The 23,968-nt window shown below is 33.9% G+C and overlaps 1 protein-coding gene across 1 annotated transcript; it reads left to right on the top strand.

The window, feature by feature from the left end:
* The first annotated feature begins 666 nt into the window (after window positions 1-666).
* Window positions 667-22,200, top strand: ZNF711 (zinc finger protein 711). The gene is made up of 7 exons (XM_007449443.1): window positions 667-769; window positions 7,294-7,857; window positions 13,273-13,428; window positions 14,127-14,264; window positions 17,393-17,440; window positions 18,849-18,992; window positions 19,521-22,200. Exons 1-7 carry the CDS (start codon window positions 691-693, stop codon window positions 20,699-20,701), a joined length of 2,310 nt encoding a protein of 769 aa, XP_007449505.1. The 5' UTR covers window positions 667-690; the 3' UTR covers window positions 20,702-22,200.
* Window positions 22,201-23,968: the final 1,768 nt, after the last annotated feature.

The raw sequence follows: 23,968 nt of genomic DNA, 5'->3' as shown, positions 1-23,968 counted from the left end.
GTGATTGATCTTATCTCCACTATATTTAGGAAGCAGTCATGTTTCATGAGTCCTCAAAACTGTGAGACAAGAGAATGTAGTAGAATAAGGCCAGACGTCCTTACTGGCTCAAAGAACTCCAGAGAAACTGGGATAGAACATTTTACATTATAAGTAGAACCCCGGGAGCCAGAGGTGAAACACACGTTTATCTGCAGAACTACGCTGCAGAGCTGAGCTGGGTCTGGAAGAAATGGATGAGAGCCACTGGATGCAATTCACTAATACTAGACACCTGAGTCCTCTAGTAATGTATAAATATCCCAACTATTGTCTGTTGTCATCTTGTTCTCTTTTTTCTTCTTATTTAATAACCTATATTTTAAGTGGAACCTCAGTGCTACAGTTTTGTTCTTTTGCTTGCTTCTTTCACTTCCCTATGGCTCATCACCCTTACTGTGCTTATTCTCCATTATCTTTGGTTTACTTCCATTTGACCCTTCTTTTATTTATGGTTGTCACGTAAAGCATCTAATCAAGGTTTTTGCTTGTTTGTTTTGTTTTTCTTTGTAATGAGATTTGCACACCTGGTTGAGAGGCACATTTTCAATTGCATTATTTTCTCAAAGCAACTGACTTTGGCCTAAATGTATTTAAACTATTTTTAAAACCATTTCTTTTACAGAGATTTGTGAATGAACTTTGCTAAGTATGGATTCAGGTGGTGGAAGTCTTGGATTGCACACATCAGACTCTAGAATGGCACATACCATGATTATGCAGGATTTTGGTAAAGCATTTTCTTTGTTATATTTTTTCTTTCTTTTTTAAAAGTCAGAACATACTAAATATCAAAACTGTATTGGGGAAGGGGAGAAATTACAATGAAAAATTGTTCTTTTGCCAGGAAAATACATTTGTAGGGCTTATTTTCTTAAAGTAAGGCTATGTGTCACTAGTCTAGATAAAATCATTCTTATAATTTTGTAGGAAGGTTGAGGTAAGGAAACTTGGAATATAGTGGAAATATGTCATTGGAAATGAAAAGCTCAGTTTGCATAAATACCTGCATCAGTTCTCATGTGTAGGAAATATTAAAATATAAAATACATTTTAAGTTGCATTGTTAATAAAGCTGAAAAAGGAAGTACTTCAGTCATTTCAAAGAAGTCAGTTAGATGCTTATATAGTGATAGAGGAATATCTTGCACTAGGTGATTAATTATATTCTGATACCATATCCTCAGAAAGTTGTTACTAATAGCACTACCTTTTCATTTTTTTGAAAAAAAAATTCTCTACTTTTGTGGCCAAGTTTTTCAGTAGCCTCTTAACAGTAGTCATTTTGATGAAGATGATAAGACTCGCTTGACAGTCAACAAAGAAACTGAATTTGGACAGGTTCAGTCTGAATGATAGAAGAGAGAAGTGTCTGAAGTGTAAGAGGGGGGCATAGGGTGGTAAAAATTAAAGAAAAAATCAGAGTGAGAGCAGAAAAGATAAATGGTAAATTGGGACCAAAAGTAAACAGAAACATGAGATACTGTGGAATTGTTAGAGATGAAACTAGGAATGGGGGATTACAACAAGTGATACTTTACTCAATTAAGAAAATGCTCCTACTGTTTTCAGATAATATGGTTGAATATGTTATTTTGTCCTCTGTTGTAAAGCCCACAGTAATGAGAGCCAGAAGAACTAGATTCTAGTCTTGGCAGGCCTATTAAATTATCTGTGTAAATGGGCAAATTACATATTTCACTTTTATGAAGGGGTTGGACTAGAAAACATTTAATATCCTCCCCAGTTCTCTGATTCCTTGACATTTCTGTCTGATGGTAAAGGTGCAATGCATAGATTAAGATTTAACATAGTGGGAATCGAGATGACTGTGTAGTTGATGAAATAGAAAGGAATTATGGATTTATTCTGCTGAAAGAGTCAGAAGTGAGTTGTATTGATTACGGATGACTTAGAAGTGATTTTATGTGAAAAAAAAAGTATAGGAATAAATTCTAGAAGAAGGACAAAAGGCTGAAGCATAAGAGATTTCACAAATAATTTTGTGAATTCTTTGCTAGAGATAGTTTTTCAAATTCTGGAACACTTGAAATTCAGTGTGATAAATTAAGTTTTGGTTGAAATTTCAACTTTAATTTTTCACCTTTTAAAAGTAAGATATTTTTAAATGGAAGAAAGGCAGTGTTTTCTCCATTTAATACAAAATATTACCTACCCTGTAGCATCTGGTAAAGTGCCAGAACCCCCCTCACTCCTGAAGAAGTTGCCCATTGGCAAGTAAAACTTGATTCGTTTCAAAGAGTGAAAAAAATGTCTGATTGGTGCTGGTGAATATTTGCTTGGTGTTCCTCTTACCTTTCTTTCCACTGTTCCTCCTCAATGTCTTGAGGTTTAATTAATCCCTTATTTATCTAATACTAAGCTTTCCAAATTCTAAAAATTGATTAGAAATTAGATACATTCTCTTTAAATTTTTGCTAACATCAAAACTTAGATATCTGCAATGCCATAAATTAATTATACTTGTGAAACATAAGAGTTTAGCATACATAGGTAGACCTAGCCAAGTAAACACACTGTGTGGCTCAGGATCTCTAAATTCTGTAAGGTTTTTGGTTAATATGAAATGGCTACTATATTAAGAATCTAGAAACAATAAATGCTGGGGAGGGTGTGGAGAAAAGGGAACACTCTTGCACTGCTGGTGGGAATGTGAATTAGTACAGCCACTATGGAGAACAGTATGGAGGTTCCTTAAAAAACTACAAATAGAACTACTATATGACCCAGCAATCCCACTACTGGGCATATACCCTGAGAAAACCATAGTTCAAAAAGAGTCATGTACCAAAATGTTCATTGCAGCTCTATTTACAATAGCCAGGAGATGGAAACAACCTAAGTGTCCATCATCGGATGAATGGATAAAGAAGATGTGGCATATATATACAATGAAATATTACTCAGCCATGAAAAGAAATGAAATTGAGTTATTTGTAGTGAGGTGGTTGGACCTAGAGTCTGTCATACAGAGTGAAGTCAGTCAGAAAGAGAAAGACAAATATTGTATGCTAACACATCTATATGGAATATAAGAAAAAAAATATCATGAACAACCTAGGGATAAGACGGGAATAAAGACACAGACCTACTAGAGAATGGATTTGAGGATATGGGGAGGGGGAAGGGTAAGCTGTGACAGAGTGAGAGAGTGGCATGGACATATATATACTACCAAACGTAAAATAGATAGCTAGTGGGAAGCAGCCGCATAGCACAGGGAGATCATCTTGGTGCTTTGTGACCACCTAGAGGGGTGGGATAGGGAGGGTGGGAGGGAGGGAGACGCAAGAGGGAAGACATATGGGAACATATGTATATGTGTAACTGATTCACTTTGTTATAAAGCAGAAACTAACACACCATTGTAAAGCAATTATACTCCAATAAAGATGTAAAAAACAGAAAAAGAATCTGAACTATTAATTTAATTCAGAAGTTTATTGGACCAGTTTCTTTTGAAGGATACTTTAGAGTTTAAATTTTACAGTAGCATACTTTATGTAATAACTTGTGCGTGTCTCAGTGTAATAGTTGCCCTTGGAATCTGTGCCATTGAATTTAATTGTTGTTTAAGTTTTTATTGCTGAAAAGAGTCCATATTGCTTTGGGACTTAAGTAGCAACAAACCTTAGATGGTGGCCCAAGATGGACCCAACAAATACCAAATTTTATGCTGTCCTGGTGAAATTCCAGGTATTCACATTTAAATTAAATAACTTTAGTAAAAAGGGAAATGCTTGAAATAATGACTTGTTTCTTACTGTTATCTGGTTATCTAATTGATTTCACACTTTTTAAAAGTTCTTCATATCACTTATAATTTGCTACCTAGTGAGATAAATTTTAATGCCCTTTAATGCTGCTTACTAAATGCCTTAAATTTTAAACGAGTGACTCTATAGTAGGTCTTCTTATTCTTCCTCTTTCAAACTCTTCCTTTAGTAGTCACTCACTTGATTAGCCCTATAAATTCCTTAAAAAATAGTCTCTAGAATAAGTAAATTCTATTCTCCTCATTTAGGCAAGTTTAAAAAAAAAGCCAGTCTGGAGTAAAACAATGAGTTCAGTTCCCAGCTTGAACCTTGGGCAAGGTTATTTATTTATTTATTTATTTATTTATTTATTTATTTATTTATTTATTAACATCTTTATTGGAGTATAATTGCTTTACAATGGTGTGTTAGTTTCTGCTTTATAACAAAGTGAATCAGTTATACATATACATATACCTCCATATCTCTTCCCTCTTGCATCTCCCTCACTCCCATCCTCCCTCTCCCACCCCTCTAGGTGGTCACAAAGCACGGAGCTGATCTCCCTGTCTGTGCTATGCGGCTGCTTCCAACTAGCTATCTATTTTACGTTTGGTAGTGTATATATTTCCATGCCACTCTCTCACTTTGTCACAGTTTACCCTTCCCCCTCCCCGTATCCTCAAGTCCATTCTCTAGTAGGTCTGCGTCTTTATTCCTGTCTGGGCAAGGTTATTTAATCTCTCTAAACCATAGTTTCTTCATATTTATAATGGGGATAATAACACTCACCTTATTACAGAGTTCTGAGGCTTAAATGAGATAATACATGTAAAAGTATTAGGTTGCTTGGTGCATAGTACTCAATAAATATAGCTAGAGTATAGCTAAAATAAGTGACTTTGTTTAGAAAGTCAGTGAAATCTAACAGATGAGTTGATAAGAGGAAAGAGCAAAATTTAATAAAAGACATCTTGGATCTTGGTCTGAGTAATCTGCCAATACCCTGTGAGGAACCCATCAATTCTTGGTTTAAGATCCTTAAATTATTTAGTTCAGGGCAAACAAGGATGTTTGGATTTTTTTGGTTTAGATCTGATTTATTTTGACCTGTAATTTCCTGCTAAAGACTAGGTAAACTGAAAAACACTTATTCCTTCTTCTTAGAATCCTCCCAAACAGGTTAATCTGAACCCAAGCCAGCACTAGCATTATTCTATCCTTCCATCCTTCCCTAGTGTCTACTCTCAGAAACCAAACTTCTCTCCAGCAATGTTCTAAAATAAATGGGATTTCCCATATTTTAAGTCTAACTTATGAAAAGATTTTATAAAATAGTAATTTCATTGTTCATATACATAGAATTGCAATACTGTGAATTTTATAGGGTTAACATTTAATTTTTCCCTGCTAAAAACCATATTTCCAGTCTGGTTGAATACTAAATTTGAACCCTCACCTTCTCCCTGTCTCCAAAAATGGCCGGTGGAGTAACAAGTGAATAGAAAGTACTTGTTCTATACGTACTCCCTTTGTCTACTAGATTTTCAAGGTTGAGGCTGTGTCCTTTTGGGTAATATGGTGGTTTAGGTGAGAGTTTGAGAATAGTGAGAAGGCTACAGAAGGGTTGAAAGGAAGGTAATCCTGAAAGGCAGCTTTTCCCTTCTCACCTTATTTTTTGATGTGTTAGGGTATTAGTAGTGTTTACTGGTCTCCATCCTAACTTGCTAACATAAACTTCCATAATGAATTGGTTAATAATAGTGAACAGTGTGTAACAAATGGTACTCTTTCAGGTATTACCGTATAGAAAGTGATCATTATGAAGAAAAGGCTTTGTACTGGATTATTTCATGTAGGTAATTTTGTTGTAACCTGGTCCACAAACTCTGTTAATTTGTTTACTATACCACCTCAGAGAGAATGTAACAGAATTACTCATGAAGGAATTTTACACTCTTACAGTATTTACAAGGGGGGGTAGGAGTTGGTGTTTACCGTGCTGCTCAAGAAAAATGTTATTTAAAACTTTATTCCTGCAGATTTACTAATTTAGAATTTAATGCAATTTAGAGTTTGTATGTATGTTTTTTAAATAAACCAAATCTTTGCCTAAAATGAGTTGTTTTTTCTTTCTCCTCAAATCAGATGTTAAAGGATGCTTTCCATTTTTGAATATAGTAATTCTTGTACAATAAAGAAGTTCAGGGACTTTTATGTTTATAATATGTATTTTCTAACGTATTAAGCTTGTCATATTTTATTAACTCAATTTAACATATTAGCAACCTTTTATGTTTGTGTGTCCCTTTTATTTTAATTTTAATTTTTTGAAATGTTAGACTCACAGGAAGTAGAAAAAATAGTATATAGGGTCCTGTATACCCTTTACTCATCTTCCTCCAATGGTGACATCTTTATAATAACTGTAGTACAGTATCAAAAGCAGGAAATTAACATTGGTACATTACTGTTAATGGGACTACAGATCTCATTCAGTTTTCACCATTTGTGTGTGTGAGAGTGTATATAGTTCTATGCAGTTTTATTTCCTATATAGATTTGTGTAGACACCACCCCAATGAAGAAATAGAATGACTCCATCACCATATATATGCTATGCCAAAATAGTCACACACACCCCAACCCTTGGCAACTGCTAATCTGTTCTCCATCTCTATAGCTTTAGAATTTTGAGAATGTTATATAAATGATTCCATTTATACATTATACAGTACAGTAACCTTTGGTAATTGACTTTTTTCACGCAGCATAATTTTCTAGCAGTTGATTCAGGTTGTTGAATGTATCAGTAGTTTTGTCCCTTTCTTTATTTCTGAGTAGTATTGCATAGTAAGGATGTGCCAGAGTTGGCTTAACCAACCATTTACCTGCTAAAGGACATTTGAGTTGTTGTATTTTTGTTTTTGTTTTTTGCTACTAGGAATAATAGGTACTATGCAGTGTTATGGATATTTATGTACAGTTTTTTGTGTAAACATTTTAATATCTGTGGGAGAAATGCCACAGAGTACAGTTGTTAGGTTGTATTGGTAAGCACATGTTTTTATAAGAAACTGGGCAAATTATTTTCCAGAGTGGCTGCTGCCATCACATATGAGAGATCCAGTTTCTCTGCATCATCACCAACCTGTGGTGTTATTGTTTTTTATTTTAGTTATTCTAGTTGGTGTGTAGTGATATCTCATTGTAGCTTTGTTTTTTACTTAAAAATAAAGTACATTATTTTTAAGGTCTTAATTTAGATTTTACTAATATCGTTTTCACCCATCTCCACCCCAGTTCCTGGTTGGTGATGATTTTTATTACAGTTAAATTGTCAGTGGTTCTTTAAAATGATAGTTTGCCCAGGACTGTTTCATATTTAAAATCTATTTTATGTCATCTGATATATACATACAGTACTTTTAATTAATAAAATAACTTTACTTTTTTTGGATAATTGTTTGTATTGTAGTGGCTGGAATGGCTGGTACTGCGCATATCGATGGAGACCATATTGTTGTTTCAGTTCCTGAGGCTGTATTAGTTTCTGATGTTGTCACAGATGATGGGATAACTCTTGATCATGGCCTCGCAGCTGAAGTTGTCCATGGGCCTGATATCATCACCGAGACTGATGTAGTAACAGAAGGTGTAATTGTTCCTGAAGCCGTGCTTGAGGCTGATGTTGCTATTGAAGAAGATTTAGAGGAAGATGACGGTGATCACATCTTGACGTCTGAGCTAATTACAGAAACTGTTAGAGTACCTGAGCAGGTTTTTGTGGCTGACCTTGTTACTGGTCCTGATGGACACTTAGAACATGTGGTCCAAGATTGTGTCTCAGGAGTTGACTCTCCCACAATGGTGTCAGAGGAGGTTCTTGTAACTAATTCAGATACAGAAACTATGATTCAAGCAGCTGGCGGTGTTCCTGGTTCTACAGTTACTATTAAAACTGAAGATGATGATGATGATGATGATGATGATGATGATGATGATGTCAAGAGCACTTCTGAAGACTACTTAATGATATCTTGTAAGTGAAACTTAAAGTCCATAATTACTTGGTAGAAACTGATTTATGTATAACACAGACAAGTTTTCTAGGATGGGGATCTATTCAATAAAAGTCATGGGGGTGATCTTTTTGAAAAATAATTTTTTTCAAAGCTGTGTTGTTGAGATGCCTTTTTGAATTTGTTCATGTTTTTAATTTATGAAAATTTATACCCACAATGGAGTAAAATAATGCAATTTATTAATATCTTAGAACAAAAATACAGATTTGGAAGGTTCAAAAAGAACATTAAGTGACACAATATTTTAATGGTAAATATATATATTTCAAAATGGAAGTTTATTTCATGCAACCACTGCTTTCTTTTTAATATGACAGGTACTGGAGTTGTCAGTTCAGTTTTGCTTAGGAGTTTAAGCATAGTATGTTAAGAAATGTGTGATTAGTTTTTTGAATTAAATACTTGAAAAGTAAATAATCAACTCAGATTGTGTTCTACAGTTCTGCCTGTGTTTGTTTTCTGTTGTCTATATATGTGTCTGTATAGTCCATGCAAAAATACTTTAAACATATTTATTTCAGACTGCTTTACGATGTCCTTAAGACATTCTATCTGAATGAGGAAGATAGAAATATCTTATTCTCATTTTAAGTGGTAAGTTTGCCTGAACAGCAACAATAATAAAAATCTCATGATAAGTTATTGATGGAACTTGAGGAAGAAGTGGGTCTATTCTTTATAAAATTTGAAGTCATTCCTTTATTTAAAAAATCCCTTTAAAACTTAAATAATTTTTTTATTTTAGAAAATAGAATATACAAAAATTAAATATTTTTTATATCATTCATTCTCTTGCCAACCAGATCCCTAACTTTTTATAATGGTTAGAATATTCAAATGTAGACTAGTTACTCTTTTTAACCATTTTCATTTATTTTATTTTATTTAGTTTTTCCCTTTTTTTCTTCATCGCTTAATCTTTAATTCATTTTTTTACCTCTTGGTTTCTGTAGACCATTGAATCTTTCAGGAGTTAGAGAATAAATTGCCTTGAAATGTCTCAATGGTAATTTTAAAAGTCCTCTGTTTTTTTTCCAAGGTATCTTCAAACTACTCAAGGGATAAAATTGAGGACTTAAAACAGACTGTTATCTTATTCCTAAATCCCTAACTATTCCTGTAAGGAAATCTTATCAGCAGCTGAGTTTGTCTTCTCTCAGTCTCTGAGGTGCATCTGAGATTTTTCCACTTTCAGACCAAATGTCACAATTTCTTTATCTTAGCAGTTGGTTAGGCTCTTCCACTTGTGCTAAGTAACTTGGAAATTAATATAGGATAACTGTATCTGTCTAAAGTTATCCCAGGTGTGCTTTTCTTTAAAAATACCTACCACCCTCAAAACGTTTCTGGGTGATGATTTGCTTTATGTAAAGCTTCACCAGAGAAGGGAGGTTCCTTTAAATAATGAACCAATATAATGCATTCAAATTATTTTTTTACCTATAAAATCAGTTTTTATTTCTTCCAGGAAAATAATTTTGTATAAAGCAAAACATATTGGTAGAGTCATTATGGGAGCGGTCATGAAACCTCACCAATTTCAGGGGTAAAAGAGAAAAGTTAACACCTTTGTATTTTTTTTTAGTATAATAGCTTTATTGAGATATAATTCACATGCCATACAATTCACTGATTAAAGGTGTGCAATTCAGTGTTTTTTCATATATTCACAGAATTGTATCACTATCACCATAATCAATTCTAGAATTTTTCTTCCCCCCAAAAGAAACCCCCATACCCTTGAGCAATCACCCCTGCCACTCCATTCACCCCTCAGGCAACCACTAATCCAAATTCTTTCTCTATAATTTGCCGGTTCTTAACATTTCATGTAAATGGAATCATATAATATATGGCCTTTTGTGTCTGGCTTCTTTCTCTTAGCATAATGCTTTCAAGGATCATCCATGTTGTAGCATGCATCAGTCCTTCATTCATTTTCATTAATGAGTAATATTTCATTATATGTATATACAGTTTATTAGTTCATCAGTCGATGGACATTTAGGTTGTTTCCACTTTTTGGCTGTTATGAATAATGCTGCTCTGAACATTCATGTACAAGTTTTTGTGCACATACGTTTTCAGATGTCTTGGATATATACAGCTGGGAATGGAATACCTTTGTAATTTAAATATTACTAATTTTTGTTTGTTTCATCATTGCATAATACGGATCCATTACACATTGCCTCACCCCATCCCTGTGGTACATCAATATAGAGTTGACCCTTGAACAACACAGGTTTGAACTGTGTGGGTCCACTAATACAAAGATATTTTTCAATAAATATATACTACAGTATTACATAATCTGAGGTTAATTGAGTCTGCAGATGCAGAACTACGGATACGGAGGGGCAACTGTAAAGGTATACATGGATTTTCGACTATGTGGAGAGTCAGTGCCCCTAAGCCCTGCATTGTTCAACGGTCAGCTGTAGTCTATACTGATGTCATATTCACCATATAATTTTGGTAGATGTAACATGAAAGGGGTACAGTAAAAAGCCTACTTAGATTTTAAAAGAAATATTATACTGTACATTTTGCTAAAATGAAATTTTAATCAAATTGTACCAATGGGCTATAGAAGAATATTGAACGATAGCAAACTTTGTAGGGTTGGCAAATAATGCACCTTACTGTTTTTTTTTTTAATTTTTATTGGAGTATAGTTGCTTTACAATGTTGTGTTAGTTTCTGCTGTACAGTAGAGTGAATCAGTTATACGTATACCTATATCCCCTCTTTTTTAGATTTCCTTCCCATTTAGGTCACCACAGAGCACTGAGTAGAGTTCCCTGTGCTATACAGTAGGTTCTCATTAGTTATCTATTTTATACATAGTAGTGTATATATGTCAATACCAATCTCCCAATTCATCCCACCCCCCGCACCTTACTGCTTTAATGTTATATTTAGCACCAGTAGAATTCTGCGTTTTATATAATATTACCCACTTATCACTGGCTGGCATGTCATGTGGGTTGGGAAACAACACCGTGGGACTTGAATGTTGTAAGCCTTATAACAAAAAGGTTAAGCTTGAATTTGGGGTATTTTGAGTATTATCTGTGTAAAGAAGAGTCTTTGAGGATCTATTTCTAAAATCTGTTGATTACCTGTTAAATCTTTGTTAACTTTGTACTTTCTATAACAAAGGATATAGAATAAATCTTGGTGAAGTTGATGGTTTATCTCTTAAAACTGTACACTAACATATTTAATAACTTTATCATCTTCTATGAACTTAAAATACAGAACAAGTTTAATTACTCAATACATTTCAAAATTGTTCATTCTGAGGAATCTAATTAAGTAGAAAATAATGGATACATTAAACTGTGGACCTCAAGGAAAGGTATAAATGGAATCAGAATAACACCAGTAATTTCAATACTTAAAGCAAAAATTATGGTACAAAACTTTTGAGAAATGTCTATTTCATTTCATGAGCTTTAGTTTTGTGAATTACAGTTTTAATTCAGTTTATCTCAGGAGGAACTCTGTTTACTTTTAACCATTGAAGTGTAATAAAGTAGTATTTATCAGATGAGAGTATTTTTTTCATTAATTTACTGTTAGTCCAACCTAAGAAATTCATATTTTGGACAATTTTTTTTTTTTTTTTTCGGTATGCGGGCCTCTCACTGTTGTGGCCTCTCCCGTTGCGGAGCACAGGCTCCGGACGCGCAGGCTCAGCGGCCATGGCTCACGGGCCCAGCCGCTCCGCGGCACGCGGGATCTTCCCGGACCGGGGCACGAACCCATGTCCCCTGCATCGGCAGGCGGACTCTCAACCACTGCGCCACCAGGGAAGCCCTGGACACTTTTTGAGTGTTTTATATCCTATGTCTTTATTTCCAAGAATGAGAAAGTACTTTTTCTCTGAAGACTTAACTTGCCTCTTAATTTTTTTAATGATCTCATTGTTTTATTCAACGTATTTTAAAAGAGAGGCTGTTAAAACCAGTAATATCAGATTCTTCCTCATCCTTTTTTCTTTCATTTTAATCTGTCCCATTGTGAAAAAAATATTTGCCAAAAAAGTACTAACAGAATTAGGGTTTATGATGAAATGAAAATATTTTTTTCTGTTTATTTTGATCATTTAGGTACTCTCTTTCATAGACAATAAACTATTTGAACTCTTAAATAATGTGGAATCATTTATATTTAACCACAAAGTTAAAGTAGTTTTACATTGTAAGAAGAATTTCTGAAATTCTGGTGTTTTCACCATTTTGAAAGGTCAAAGGAATATTTTTGAATTTGCATGTATCAAATTTGAAACTGAGGTAGAGAAAATCTAGACTTTGACCCATTTAGATCTTACTGAAATTCATATTTTAAGAGTACTGAGTTAAAAACTTTTTAATGTCACTTTATTCTGTTTTCAGTAGCTCTGGAATTGTTTAGATATAGTCAAGGCTTCATGATTTTATTTCATATATGATACTATGATACATATAGTAGGGAGGAGCAGATTTTCAGTTTAGGTTACATTTCAGTTTTTATGGGGACAGGACAAGCATTGAAATAAAAAATGGTAGGCATATAATCTTTGGGGGAGTATATTGTTTAATATTTATGTCCAAAGAGCAAACTTTATGAATATAATGTATTCATTGCATAGTTTTTGTACAGTATTCACTTGAAACTAAATGCTGTTCTTAAAGAATCAAATTTGTAAGTATATTTAAAATGTAAGTAATTATTGTTGCTTCATTTTATATATGATTTGAAGCAAATCATACAATGGTAAACCTGGAAATATACAAAATTTCTGATTTGAAGTAGCCTTCCATTGACTCAACAAGAATTAAAAATATTTACTAAGATTTTATTTTTATGATTTCTGAAAAGCCCTTTTTATAAAATAATTCAGGTGTTTTCTGTTTTCTCTTTTTTTAAATACTAGATTTCATATGTTAATTGGTTTTAGATATACTGCTATTTAATTTGGGAATTGTTTATGTCAGCTAATTTCATGAGTACTCTATATTTTATGTTCTAATTTTTGTTATTAATTTTGGTGTTAGGATTTATCTTAAAATGTTGAATGTAATGGAAGATTATTTAATCTTTTCCCAAACCACTTTAATTAAAGCTGTATGGTTAAGAGTATTTCATATACATAAATTGAAATCTGTGATTATGTCTTTTATATAATTATGACTATGTAGTATATCTGTCTTGTATACTTTTTTTCATGAAATATACCACTCTTAATGGTTGCATAATAGGTCATTAATTGAATATAGTGGGTAGGTGGTTAACACATTATTTCACATTGCACTAATACTTAACACCAACTAAATGTCAATGGTACTTTTTGACTGAAACAGTTTCCTGTTTATATTTTACAGTGGATGATGTTGGGGAAAAATTAGAGCATATGGGGAACACACCATTAAAAATCAGCAGTGATGGTTCACAAGAAGATGTTAAAGAAGATGGATTTGGTTCAGAAGTAATAAAAGTGTATATATTTAAAGCTGAGGCTGAAGATGATGTTGAAATAGGTACAAATAATAATTTTAATTTATTGCTATAATGGTTAGGAATTAGAACTTCTCTTTTCTGGAGACTAAGTCCTAATATTGCCTTCAAAGTGCAACTCTTATAAAAGGTTTCTTTGGGGATGGAATATTTAAAAATTATATATAAATATAAAGCAGGGATAGAGAACAAGTCATCTTAGATATTTTAAACTTGAGTAGAAGATTCCAGTTGAAATTTCAAAACATATGAGTGGAGGGGATTTGGTTTAGAGTAGGAAATTATGAGTATTTAAGGGCAGGCTAGAGGCAGGGTGCTTTGGATTTTAATCCTAGTTCTTCCATTTAGCTGAGTGGCCTTTGGTGAATTACTTAACCTTCTTCTGCCTCAGTTTCCTCATCCATAAAATGGCCATAATGGTAGTAACTACCTTATAATGCTATTGTGAGGATTAAATGGGTAAATACATGTAGAAGACTTAAATAGTGCTTGGCATATACAAGTGTAATGTAAGTGTTAACATTTGTTGTTATTTCTTAGTGATGACTGAAAATTTAAAGTGCAATTTATAAGAAAATTCTCTTGACACTTAGAAATTTATGTTTGAATATTTGAGGGGGAATATTTTTCTAAAGGAAAATATTTTTATGTATCCTTCTTATTAATTTAGGGAATTATTGCATGATACTTACTGATTTTGATACATGTTTTAACTTTTAAGGTGGAACGGAAATTGTCACAGAGAGTGAGTACACCAATGGGCATTCTGTAGCTGGAGTGCTTGACCAGAGCCGAATACAGCGGGAGAAGATGGTTTACATGGCAGTTAAAGATTCTTCTCAAGAAGAAGATGATATCAGTAAGAAAAAAAAGGCACTGTAGTGACTTATCAGTAGTCATCATGCATTCTTAAAAAAAAAATCTCATATTCAAGCACTACATAGGAACAAAGTTCAGTCTGACCCTTCGCTATAATTAATTTAAAGGAAAAGGGTCCTTTTGACTATCCGTGCATGCATGTATTGTTCAAATGAGCAAACATAAAATACTGTGGCTGAGATACTAGGGATACAGAGATCAGCTAAATATGGTTCCTGACTTTAGGAGAGCCCACAAATATGTAGGGAATTACTGAGAATCTACTTTGTATGTGTTATTGAATATGTTGCATATATATTATCTCATTTAATTCTCATAATTCATCTCTGAGGTAGGTGGTATTAGCCCTGTTTTATGGAAGGAGAAAGTGCTCAGGGAAATTAAGCAGTTGCCCAAGGCCATTCCAGTATTAAATGAGGAAGATAGGATTTGAACTCATGTCTGCCTAACTCTGCTGTCAGTGATCTTTGTACATGGCAGTGAGCACTGTTGACCTCTCTCTGAATTTAGCAGTAGAAGGGCTAGCTGTTTGTTTTCCTTCTGCCACTGAGAGATTAGCTGAGTAAGTATTCTTCCAAGTCAAGCCACCAGGATTTTTACTTATTATGCCATTGATGGTCTCCAAGTAGTTGCTGTTTACGGTTTCTTGTAGCTGAGTACCACAGGGAGTAAAAAGCTCCTCACATTTCCTTTCCTACCATGGTACACATTTCCTTATGAAGATGTTTTACTTTCTTCCTACTTTCTCCTCACCTCAGTGTAGGAATGCAGCCCTTCCTTAAGGCTTTTTCTGTCTTCTTGCCATGCTGAGACAAAAACTACTTTGTTTTGCCCTAGAAGAGCAAGAGCCTCCACTTCAGTGCATTACCTTGATAATAGTTAGCTTTACCTATACTGCACTATGATCCCCACTCCTCAAATTTCCTCCCCTAGAAGTCATAGGGAGCTGAATTCCAATCCCAAACAAACATGAATAATATACCACAGCTGAAAATGTCAAAACAAATGAGTCTAGAAGATTTGGTTAGAGAGAAAAAGAATTAATTTCTATTTGGTCTCTAGATTCTTTCTTTTCTGTTTTACTCATTGGTCAGGAGACTGAAGGTTAGGTTAGCTGATGCCAGAATTCCATAGGGATGTGCAAAGCTTAGACCAATGTTTCCTTCTGGTTAATTGAAAGAAGGGAAACCTAGGAGAAAAGGGATACTTTTTTCCCACATTTTTTCCACATTTTTCAGTAGTGAGTAGGGACTTCCCTAGTGGTCCAGTTGTTAAGACTCCATGCGTCCACTGCAGGGGGCATGGTTTTGAGCCCTGGTTGGGGAAGTTTCGCATGCCACACCTCTCAGTGCAGCCAAAAAAAGAAAAAAAAAATTAGTAGAAAATCCCAGTATGTGAATCAAAGGAAAAGCATAAATTCAAGCCAATTTTCTACTTAACACGTTAAATCCAAATGGATTATTTCACATAAAATATACTTACTGACCTTCTAGGTTTAAATTCTTTTACACTAATACTATGTTTTTTTAAATGTCTCAACACTTTTGTCTTCAGTAGGGTCTCTGAAAATCCTGCCTCTTAATGGGTGTCCACATAGCCTTGAGCCACCAGCATTTTATATTTTAACCATATATTATGGTTTTACTTTCATTTTTAATTCTTTTTCAATTACTAGTGTTTTTGACAATTTTTCATTGCATGTACAGTACTGCATTTAATTTACATGTGGGATAGCATGGACCACTTTCTAGTACTGATTCTATGGGAAATGCCTTCTGAGTTCTGAAGAACTATCAGGCAGTTATGGAATACAGCTCTTCTTATAAATTCCTAATGCCCAATGGACTGTGAAATCAGTCAATATATTTCAAGCGCACGTTTTATATAATCTAGAAGTCATTTTCGTAGGACTAGGTTTTAAGAGGAAGATAAGAACTTTGATAAATTACTGTCTCCTAGTGGCACCAGCCTGTGAAGTGCCTAATGTAATTTTTAAATTAACCAAATTGAAATCTTGAAAGTTGAAAGATAATCGTTTGGAAATTTTTACCCATTTATTAAATACTTGGGGTTATAAACAAGCAATTATTTCTAAAATTTAGGTTGCGCTGAAATAGCAGATGAAGTTTACATGGAAGTCATTGTAGGGGAAGAGGAAGGAACTTCTCTCCCTGAGACTCAGCTTGAGGACTCTGATGTTAATAAAACAATTGTCCCTGTTGTCTGGGCTGCGACATATGGTAGGACACTGGCATTTTTTCACCTGATAAGTACATAACATATCTATTTGATCAGCCTTTAGGTCATTAAATATGCTGTGCTAATGGCCCCATGAGTTGGCTAATACTATAAAATGTTTTGCTGTGGACTGATTCATCTCTAGTTACTTACATAATTTTTGTACCACATATCTTGTGTTATTTACAATGAACCTTGCTTAATGCATTTTGTTTTTCAGTAGGATTTATTTTAAATCCTACATGTATAAGTGAGTGCCATAAAAAGTTTTATTTTTCTAAAATAGGAATATCCTTTGAAAATTGATCCTTCCCCTTTTGGAAAAACTTATTTTATGTTTTAACACCACAAATAATAAGATATTGGGGTTTTGAAAAGGAACAGAAATCCAAGTGTGCTCTTCTAGGAAGTACGTAATGAAAGGTAAATTTATCAAGTTATTTTTTCCCTTTCTATTTTATTTCATTCTTACTTAATTTACAAGATGGTCCAGGTATACTCTTTACTTTGAAAAATTTTGTTGTTCAAATGCATTAATTTGTCTTTACTTGGTTTTTCCAAAGGTTCATTCATTCAACAGTCATTTATTGAGCATCTTCAATTTTGAGGGTATTCTGCAGAAATATCTACCCAGGTTTTATTTGAAAAGTAAGGTTGTCCTAGATGTTAGTAGTTTGAAGGATGCTGGCAGCAGCCCTTATTTTCAGTGTGTGATATTGTCTAATCTATGGGAGTGGAAGAACTCAACAACAACAAAAAAGTTTAATCCAAGGAACGGTGATCAAAGTAAGATTTTGTAGATTAAGATGTGATCTACTAGGAATCATTATACTCAGTCTATCAGTTTTTAATTAGTCTTTTTTTTTTAAGGAGATGAAAGAAGAGTTTCTCGAAGGTATGAAGATTGTCAGTCATCAGGTGAGAGAGCATTATATGTGAGATGTAAGTTAAGTAGCTGGTTTTGTGTACTGCTTGGTAGATACAGAGTTATTAGTTTGTGTGTACAGACCCATTTGTTAGACTCTTACTTGCCTGGTCATATCTAGTTAGTTAGAAGAGTTTAGCTCTTTGGGAAATTGATTAATTTATATAGAGACATAGCGTGTGTTATTCTGTGAATGCAGTTCATTTTAGATTTACCTCGCGATTTCCCTGGTGGTCCAGTGGTTAAGACTGCCCTTCCACTGCAGGGGAGCACGGGTTTGATCCCTGGTTGGGGAACTAAAATCCCATATGCCACACGGCATGGCCAAAAAATAAAAAATTAAAATTAAAAAAAATAGATTTACCTCAAGATACAAATATCAGGCCACTTACTACATGGGCCATAAAAAAGTTACTATGGAAAAAATTATAAAATAGAAATTATTCTGACATGAAAGTAAAAGTTGCCCATGATATCAACCACTTGTTAATGTCTTCCTTGGGATGGAACTATTTTTTAAATTTCTATGGCAACCAGTAGATTTATATAGCTGTTACATAAAGCTCATGTGTCAGCGTAAATTTTTTTTAGTTTTAATACACTTCATATAGTGTTATTTTTTCCATGGTTGATAGTTCTTCTTCTTTTCTTACACAAGGAGACTTTTTCTTATGATAAAGTGTCTATTTTGTTTCTATCTTTAGGAGGTATTTGACTAACTGTAGATTTCAGGGGAATTAATGCGAGGCATATATATCACAGCATTTAAGCTAAACAGTTTCTTAGGGCTACATTTTTAAACTAGATTGCATAACACAAGAGATTGTGAGAACTGAAATTTTATTAAGTACTTTATTCCATATACACTTATCCCACTGAAATTGCAGTAGATTGCCTGCCACATTTATCTTAACACTTAAAAAAATCAATCTTAATACTTTTAACATTAAGTAAACTATTCTAAAGCATAAGTACAAGAAATCTGTTGTTTGTCATGTATTACAGTTACCATGATTGTATTGGATAACTGACATGTGTAAATTTCTTTGCTAAATCTCTTTAATTTCATCAGCCTTCATCAATGAGAAATTGATCTGATGTCAAGATTTTGTTTAGGGTCATAAAATTCAGTTTCTTATGTTTCATTCACCTTATCAGTTTGTTCCTTTAGGATGAATAAATTGGGATATTTTAAAGTTACTTCCACATGGTATCATATTTAAAGTATTTGCATATACACATGTGTGTGTAAGAGTATAAAAGAGAAGGAGAAGATGGGTGTACTTTGTGAAATTTAGTACTGCAATGGCAACTGAATGCCATGTCTTCTCTAATTCATCTAACTAAAACCAAAAAAGTATAAATATATGTAGTTTAATAGTGTATCGATTTTCTTTCCAGGAAATACTTTGGACTCAACATTAGAAAACAGAAGTAGTACAGCAGCACAATACCTTCAAATTTGTGATAGCATTAATACAAATAAAGTACTTAAACAAAAAACTAAGAAGAGGAGAAGGGGAGAAATGAGGCAGTGGCAAACAGGTAAAATACTAATACATTACTCGATGAATATTATAATTACTTGAAATGCAGTAGTATTTTTTGTAACCCAAGAATATGCCAGTTGTTTGTAGTGTAGTTAGTCCTACTCCCATGTACCTACTTGTGTTTGATCTAAATAGTTGGGTTTTTTTAAATGTTCTACTGGTACTTAATAAAACTGTGCTTGTTTGCTTTTTACCCAAATGATGTTTTTAAAGAGAATTTTCAGGTTGGTTTAACAATAAAGGGTGCCTATTTCTAGTTTACAAAGTGCATGTGATATAGCATTTTGGCAGGTGAATAGTCTATAGTAGAGCGCTGCTCATTACTTTTTAGTGAGCTACTTTATTATAAATTGCTTTCAATGTGCATTTTATCTTACAGGATTTTATTCTACTAGTACAGTTCTCACATTGTGAATGTCAGCTAATTTTGCCGCCTTTGTGGTAAAACTGTTTAAAACAGTCTGGCCAAATTTCACAACTTCCCTGTTTTGTTTTTTGTTGTTGTTGTTGTTTTTTAATCTAGCTGTTATAATAGGCCCTGATGGACAGCCCCTGACAGTATACCCTTGCCATATTTGCACGAAAAAGTTTAAATCCAGGGGATTCTTGAAAAGACACATGAAGAATCATCCTGATCATTTGATGAGAAAAAAATATCAGTGTACAGATTGTGACTTTACAACGAACAAGAAAGTGAGTTTCCATAACCACTTAGAAAGCCATAAGCTTATAAACAAAGTTGACAAAACCCATGAATTTACAGAATACACACGAAGATACAGAGAGGCTAGTCCACTGAGTTCAAATAAACTTATATTAAGAGACAAGGAGCCGAAGATGCACAAGTGCAAATACTGCGACTATGAAACTGCAGAACAAGGACTGTTAAACCGACATTTACTGGCTGTTCACAGCAAGAATTTTCCTCATGTTTGTGTTGAGTGTGGGAAGGGCTTTCGACATCCTTCTGAACTCAAGAAGCATATGAGAACCCATACTGGTGAGAAGCCATATCAATGTCAGTATTGTGTCTTCAGGTGTGCAGATCAATCAAATTTGAAAACTCACATTAAGTCTAAGCATGGTAACAATTTGCCATATAAATGTGAGCATTGTCCCCAAGCATTTGGTGATGAGAGGGAACTTCAACGCCATCTGGATTTGTTTCAAGGACATAAGACACACCAGTGTCCTCATTGTGACCATAAGAGCACCAACTCAAGTGACCTTAAGCGGCACATCATATCTGTCCACACTAAGGATTTTCCTCACAAATGTGAGGTCTGTGATAAAGGTTTCCATCGTCCTTCTGAGCTCAAAAAGCATAGTGATATCCATAAGGGTAGGAAGATTCATCAGTGTAGGCACTGTGACTTTAAAACATCAGATCCATTTATTCTTAGTGGTCATATCCTTTCAGTTCATACTAAGGATCAGTCATTGAAGTGTAAAAGGTGCAAAAGAGGGTTCAGACAACAAAATGAGCTCAAAAAGCATATGAAGACTCACACTGGAAGGAAGATTTACCAATGTGAGTATTGTGAATACAGCACTACAGATGCATCTGGCTTTAAACGGCATGTGATATCAATACATACAAAAGACTATCCACACAGGTGTGAATTCTGCAAGAAGGGATTCCGAAGACCATCAGAAAAAAATCAGCATATTATGAGGCACCACAAGGAGGCTCTTATGTCATAAGATCAATATAAAGAAAGAAGCTATTTAGAAAATATGACATGATACATGGAAAGATAATTTCATGAACTGTTTCACCTGTTTACAAAGCTTGATATTAAATCATAAATTTACATTCTTTTTACTAAAGATCTTAAGATATTTGAATTGAGAGGGGATCTCATAGCCCTTGGAAATTAGTTAAAGAATTTAAAGAGCACCATAGAATGGTTGCAGAAAAACTTATTGTCTATTTAATAGTATTATAAGCATAATTCAGCTACAGAGGGGAAGAGCAAAGACAACCACTTTATTTGGCTGATCATACTAGAGACAGATGTTTCTGAAAAGATCATATCTAATTGAGGAGTTTAGCAATGCTTTGCTATTGCAAGCAGTCACTTTTATGCCGTTTTAGAAATGGAGTGGGGAAATAAAATGCAGTCATCCATTAGTCACTTAGTCATTGAGCCTTTATATGGTACCCGGAAATTGAATTCCAGAAATGGCAAAAGTTTTGTGTATTCATCAAATGAAATTTCACTGGAAAACAGGTTAGATTAATTCAATACTATTTAAAAGAATTTCAGAGCTGCTAAGATTTTAACACAGGATAGGATGTTTAAAATATAGCATTCTGTACTGAAGTCTAAAGATTAAAGTTCCCCTTTTTCTGATGTTCAAGTTGATTGTTGTTCAGTGTGGCATATATGACAGAAGTATATTTGAGTCAAATGTGGCTTTCTAAAATGGATGCAACAGTAATGTTGCAAAGTTAGCACTATATTTCTTAATGTAAAGATTAAATTGAGAGAACACAGTTTTCTTAAATATTATGTTTAGAGGTTTTTTTAGGACAGTCATAGCAAGTATGATTGTTCTAGTCTTACTTGCTCTATTGTTTAAAGGTGCAATTTTATGCCATTATTGAAAATTTTGATTTTTAAAATCTATATACCATATTATTAACATGAATTTTCAATATGGGGCAGTATTTATGCGGTATTTAACAAAAACTATGCTGCCAATAGAGCTTGGAGGTGGATATTCTGTTTACAGTGTATAAATTTAAAATATGCATCCCTTTAACAATGCTTCATGTTAGCATGCTGCAAATCAACATGGCGCTTAAAATAAAAAGCAGGTTTAGGGAAATTTAATGAAAATCCTGTTCATAAATGTAATGCATATGATGTGTATTTTTAAGTTTTAGTTGCTTCATGTTTACACTCAGCTGTTAAACATAATTAAAATGTAATTTTACTTCATGCTATATTGTGGCTTTGTGTTTTAAATAATGTTCACCTTTCTGTTTTTGCACCAGATAGGAATCAGTTCCTTGAGAATAAATTTTTTATCTTTCTTAACTTCAGAATATTAAATTTGGAAATCTAAAATTGTGTGTCATGTGATTGTAAATGATGTACACGCTGTAAAATAAGATTGTCACTGTTACGTGGGATTATTATTTCTAAATGTTACTCATTGAAATGAGCATACAATAAAAAGCATTTATTGCACTTCAGGGTTTTATGAGTTTATTTTAAAGTTGTGTTGCAGTGTCCCTCATTAAAAGACTTCACTTAAAATTGCTCTTAGGCAATTTTGTCTGCAGTTTAGCGTCTTGTAGGATTTTGTGCATTAACAACATGAGCTAGGAATTTAAACAATTATGATGACTATGGCATGATTATTCCTCAAAATTTTGTGTTTTTGCTAAAACCGTGATGGAATGCTTTAAAGTTGCCCATCTTAAGACTTGAGACTTAGTATTACAGAGAAAACTAAAAATTCTTAACCTGCTTAAGTAACACAATCCTGAAAAGTGAATCTAATTATATTCCCAGTAGACCAATATACATTCAAAAGGAAAAGTATTAAATCAAGTATTTGGGAAATATTTCTGCAAATGAGCGTAAAAATAACGTGCTGTATTCAAACTAGTCAGCATTCAGTAGAATCCATGTACCTGGATATAATATATAGCACTATTGCTAAGACTCTTTGTCAATTGGGTTATTCTTTAATGATCACTAAGAGAAAAAGAAAGAATCTATTAGCCATTACATGTTAGACCGGTGCTTTAAGCTTTAATTCTATAGAGTTCCTCTAGGGATCTTGTTAAAATATACTAATTCTGTAGATGTAGGCCGGGGCCTACAATTCTGCATTTCTAGCAAGCCCCCCAATGTGTTACCACCATAGAAATAGTAAGGTGTTAGACAAACCCCCCAGTGTAATTCCCGTACACTTTGCCAACTTTGCTTAAACAAATATCTATGGGTGAGTACATAGAGGAGATCCATACTGAGGACTTGGCATTTGAGCTGAGACATAAGTGGCAGGAAAGAACCAGTCATGAAAATCTTGTGCGAGTGCAAGAGCATTCAAGGCAAAGAAACACACATGCAAATGTGAACAACCTGAAATGGTACCAGCTTTGGCTGGATCATGGTGAAGGGAGACTTATAAGGGATGAGACATGTGAGAATTTGAAATGGGAAGTCATTGGAGGGTTTTAAGGAAAGGAGTGATATGATGTGATTTACGTTTTGAAGATCACTGTAGAGGCTGTGTGAGGAATGTATTGTACAGGGAACAAAGGAAGCAAGCAGCCATGTGAAGAGGTTATTCCAGTTGTTCGTGGTTACAGTGGTGCTGGAGAAAAGCAAATGGATTTTCTTTCTTATACATTGGGCCTAGAAAACAGCCAAGATAGACACATAAGAATTCACCCCATGTTACAAACAAAAAAAAAAAACAGCCAAGATAGAACACATAAGAATTCAGCCCATGTTACAAAAAGGGAAAAAAAGGCACTTTTCCAGGACAGTTCAGGGTCATTAGGGTCATTATGTGCAGATGGATTTGTCTGATTGTCACTTCTATGTGGCCTATACCATGATGGAAAGGAAAATATTTAGAATTATTCAGGTAGACCTCTCCAATTCACATCTCATACAGGACAACCACCGGTTTGAACCTTGGCCTTCCCTTAAAGATATGTATGATAGATGTAGTATGACAGATAACTTTTATTGTAAAATATCTTCAACCACATACAATATAATGAACCCCCATATAGCCATTACCCAGCTTCAGCAATCATCACCTTATGGCCAATTTTGTTCCATTTTTACTCTTCCTCACTCCTGCTTTCACCAACCTGCCTCATTGGTTTATTTTGATGCCCCCTTTTCTCACTGGCTTAATTTGAAGTAAATCCCAGACAGATTTTTAAGAATTTTTGAAGGAAAACAACAGAGATTAAGAACTGGACTTAACATCTCA

The sequence above is a fragment of the Lipotes vexillifer genome, unplaced genomic scaffold (assembly GCF_000442215.2).
Source record: "Lipotes vexillifer unplaced genomic scaffold, Lipotes_vexillifer_v1.1 scaffold140, whole genome shotgun sequence".
Lineage (NCBI taxonomy): Eukaryota > Metazoa > Chordata > Mammalia > Artiodactyla > Lipotidae > Lipotes > Lipotes vexillifer.
The sequence above is the reverse complement of the archived record's forward strand: the minus strand, read 5'-3'. Positions and strand labels throughout refer to the sequence as shown.